The following is a 4,071-nucleotide window of genomic DNA, read 5'->3' as shown; positions in this document are numbered from 1 at the left end:
TCATGGAGTGGTAGTTCCCCTCCCCAGCACTTTCCTCAGGGCCTTAGCTACATCCTTATTCCGGAGAGTGTAAATCAGAGGATTCAATGTGGGAGTGATGATGCTGTAGAACACTGAGCCAACCTTGTCTTGCAATGGAGTGTGCAGAGACCTGGGTCTCATATATGAGTATATAGCAGCACCAAGCGAGAGGAAAACAACAGTGAGGTGAGAGCTACAATTAGCAAAGGCCTTTCTCTTGCTCCCAGCTGACCGCATCTGAATCACACTGTAGACGATGAAGGCATAGGATGTAGAGACCAGGGAGATGGGGAAGAGGAGAATAAGGATGGTGCTGATGTACAGTATGGTTTCATAAACGGTGATGTCTCCACATACCACCTTGACAACAGCTGGAAGTTCACAGTAGAAATGGGAGATTTTCCGGGGTTCACAGAAAGGGAAGTGCATCAAAATCACTGTGTGAATTAGGGAGTTCGTGGATGCTCCTAACCAAGATATGACAGCCATCATCAATGTCAACCTTCTGCTCATGAGAACAGTGTAGTGCATTGGATGACAGATGGCAACATAGCGGTCATAGGACATGAGGGCCAGAAGGAGACACTCGGCACCGCCCGCAGATAAATAGAGGAAGTGCTGGATGGCACAGCCCACAAAGGAGATGGACTTCTTGCCAGATAAGTAGTTGATCGCCATCTTGGGGATGGTAGAGGAGACATGCATGAGGTCCATGAGGGACAGCTGGCTGAGCAAGAAGTACATCGGTGTATGAAGGCGAGCATCAGCACAGATGAGGAGGATGGTGAGGGTGTTGGCACTCACTGCAATGAAGAAAACCACCATCATCAAGGAGAAAAGGAAAAGATGGGTGAGAGAGTCATCAAAGAGCCCTTCAAGGATGAAGTCTTCCCAAAAGGAAGTGTGATTCCTCAGCCACATCTCTCCTTCCTTAATCCCTAGGAAATAGAAAGTTGATATACACTATGATATCAAAATTTATGGGGATCACCACACCTGACAATCTAAGGAATTTGATCAAATCAATCCTTTAATCTAACAAATAATTTGTGGAATTTCTTTTCTACTTATTCAGTCTCTATTCAACAATTATTCAATAGCTTTGGTCATTAAAGTAACCTTTAAAAAAGGAAAGGGAAAACTTACTATTTCACCCCACAAACTTTGGAATTCCAGAACATCTAGACTTTATTCAACCACAGTCTCTTCTCTTAGTTTATTGTATCTGTCAAGGTTGAATGAGAGAACTGAACTCATGAGCTAATTCTAGATATGTGTGTGTGTATGTCTGTCTATATAAATATGTGAGTGTGTGCGTGCGCGCGCATGCATGCAGCTTTTTAGCATTCTGTGTAAGACTTTTGCCTTTGTGTCTGATGATGGAATTGAAGTCTGCAGGGAAGCTGGCCAGGTAGAGAAAATGAATACAACGCATCTAAAGAACGGGCTTGACCGGCTATAAAAAGAGATAGTGTCTGGGGTCTTAAAGGCTTGAAGGTGAACAAGCGGCCATCTAGCTCAGAAGCAGTAAAGCCCACATGGAAGAAGCACACCAGCCGGTGCGATCACGAGGTGCCAATGGGACCAGGTATAAGGCATCATGCAAAAAAAAAAGAATATATATATATATATGTGTGTGTGTGTGTGTGTGTGTGTGTGTGTGTGTGTGTGTGTGTATACCATAGTGAATGAAGGGGGAAGTGCAGAGTGGAGACCCAAGGCCCAAGTGTAGGTCACTGGAGATCCCCTCACAGAGGGGTTTAGGAGAAGAGATGGATCAGTCAGGTGCAATGTAATACCGATGAAGAACACAACTTTCCCCCAGATCCTGGATGCTTCCTCCCCCCAACTACCATGATCCAAATTCTACCTTGCAGGACTGGATAGGGCAGAGGTTGTACACTGGTGCATAGGGGAGCTGGAGGCACAGGGAATCCAGGGTGGACGATACCTTCAGGACCAGGGGTGTGAGGGGCGATGCTGGAAGAGTGGAGAGTGAGTGGGATGGAAAGGGGGAACTGATTACAATGATCCACATGTGACATCCTCCTTGGGAGATGGATGGCAGAGAAGCGAGGGGAGGGAGACTCCGGATAGGGCAAGATATGACAAAATAACAATCTATAAATTATCAAGGGCTCATGAGGGAGGGGGAGCGGGGAGGGAGGGAGAAAAAAGAGGACTTTGTGCAAAGGGCTTAAGTGGAGAGCAAATGCTTTGAAAATGATTAGGGAAAAGAATGTACGGATGTGCTTTATACAATTGATGTATGTATATGTATGGATTGTGATAAGAGTTGTATGAGCCCCTAATAAAATGGAAAAAAAAAAGAACGGGCTTGAACCTACAGACAAATCTGTTCTTGTTGCCGCTGGAATTCATGATGTGGACATCTTTCCATTGCTGGTGCTCTTATGGAACTGAATCCACACACCAGCCCCCAAAACAAAGATACTCAAAGGGCCTAGAGGAAGGTACACAGTTGCAGGTTCAGTTGGTGCTTTTGTCAATGAGGTGAGTCAATGAATCAGCTTTGATGTGGGAAATATACAAAAGGGTTGCTTCCCTTCTGATCTCTATCTCCCACGAACCTCTCCCCTACCACCCCTTAACCAGAAACATACATCCAGAAAGAGAATTCTGGGCCATGAAGATGACTCTGGCCAAGTTGACACTTACCACAAAGCCATAACAATTAACTTGGGCTCGTACCTATCTCCTTAAGGTTTTCCTAATGTCCACAGAAAGACAATGCAAAGGCATTTTTTTTATCTAGCACTATACAATCAGCCTGCATGCAACTAAAACTGTATTATATCTTTCCTGCACAGCACACATCCTTTTTTTTCTTCTCCTTTACTGTTTCATACTCTTTTTAGAACCAAAAATTTAAAATAAAAATATTTTAATAACGTGCTCATTGCGATTATACAAAGTAAATTATTCATTTTGAATACTGAAGTCTTGTGCTCTATTGTGCTCTGGGTCACTGTTAGTTAAAACCTACACAATGGTCCCTCACAACAACAACGATTATACACAGAATGGTTTCTCCTACCCAAGCAGCAGCCTTTCGCTTATTCTCAAAGCATCCACTCTGTCTCTCATTTTATGAGTGTCAATTCTTCCCCTTACTCAGGCAACCCTGCCATTACTCAATTGACTCCGAAGAAAGCAGCCACTGAAGTAGAGGTAGAAGCAATCAATGCGTGGGCTCAGTAGCGTGATCTCACATTCACCAAGGGAATCTGACTGCAATAGCCAGTGCTGACTGCACAGTCTGCCACAACACGGACTTCTGAGTGTGGTACCATCCCCCCAGGATCATCAGTCCTGTGGCAGATTAATTACATTGTCCAATTTTGGTCATGGTAGGGGACAGTGCTTTCTTTTTTTTAAATTTATTAGGAGCTCATACAACTCTTATCACAATCCATACATACATCAATTGTGTAAAGCGCATTTGTACATTCATTGCCTTCATCATTCTCAAAACATTTGCTCTCCACCTAAGTCCCTGGCATCATCTCCTCATTTTCCCTTCCCTCCCCGCTCCCTCCTCCCTCATGAACCCTTGATAAAATATAAATTATAATTTTGTCATATCTTGCCCTGTCCGACGTCTCCCCTCACCCATTCTTCTGTTGTCCGTCCCCCAGGGAGGAGGTCACACGTAGATCCTCGTAATTGGTTTCCCCTTTCCAACATACTCTCCCTCCACACACCCAGTATTGCTACTCACACCACTGGTCCTGAAGGGATCATCCACACTGGATTCCCTGTGTTTCCAGTTCCTATCTGTACCAGTGTACATCCTCTGGTTCCGCCAGATTTGTAAGGTAGAATTGGCATCATGATACTGGGGATGGAATAAACATTTACGAACCAGAGGAAAGTCGTATGTTTCATCGTTGCTACATAGCACCATAACTGGCTCATCTCCTTCCCAAGACCCTTCAGCAAGGGGATGTCCATTGGCCTACAGATGGGCTTTGGGTCTCCACTTCGCACTCCCCTCACCTCATTCACAATGATAGGATTTTTTAGTCT

The 4,071-nt window shown here is 44.5% G+C and overlaps 1 protein-coding gene across 1 annotated transcript; it reads right to left on the bottom strand.

Moving 5' to 3' along the window:
- On the bottom strand, positions 1 to 942 carry LOC142422977 (olfactory receptor 2AE1-like). Its single transcript, XM_075528177.1, has one exon. It carries the CDS (start codon positions 940 to 942, stop codon positions 1 to 3), a length of 942 nt encoding a protein of 313 aa, XP_075384292.1.
- Between the last annotated feature and the right edge of the window lie 3,129 nt (positions 943 to 4,071).

The sequence above is a fragment of the Tenrec ecaudatus genome, chromosome 12 (genome assembly GCF_050624435.1).
Source record: "Tenrec ecaudatus isolate mTenEca1 chromosome 12, mTenEca1.hap1, whole genome shotgun sequence".
Classification (NCBI taxonomy): Eukaryota; Metazoa; Chordata; class Mammalia; order Afrosoricida; family Tenrecidae; genus Tenrec; species Tenrec ecaudatus.
The sequence above is the reverse complement of the archived record's forward strand: the minus strand, read 5'-3'. Positions and strand labels throughout refer to the sequence as shown.

Bases quoted from the DNA above. Each gene is read 5' to 3' on its own strand.
- LOC142422977 (XM_075528177.1), bottom strand. From the start codon at position 942: ATGTGGCTGAGGAATCACACTTCCTTTTGGGAAGACTTCATCCTTGAA.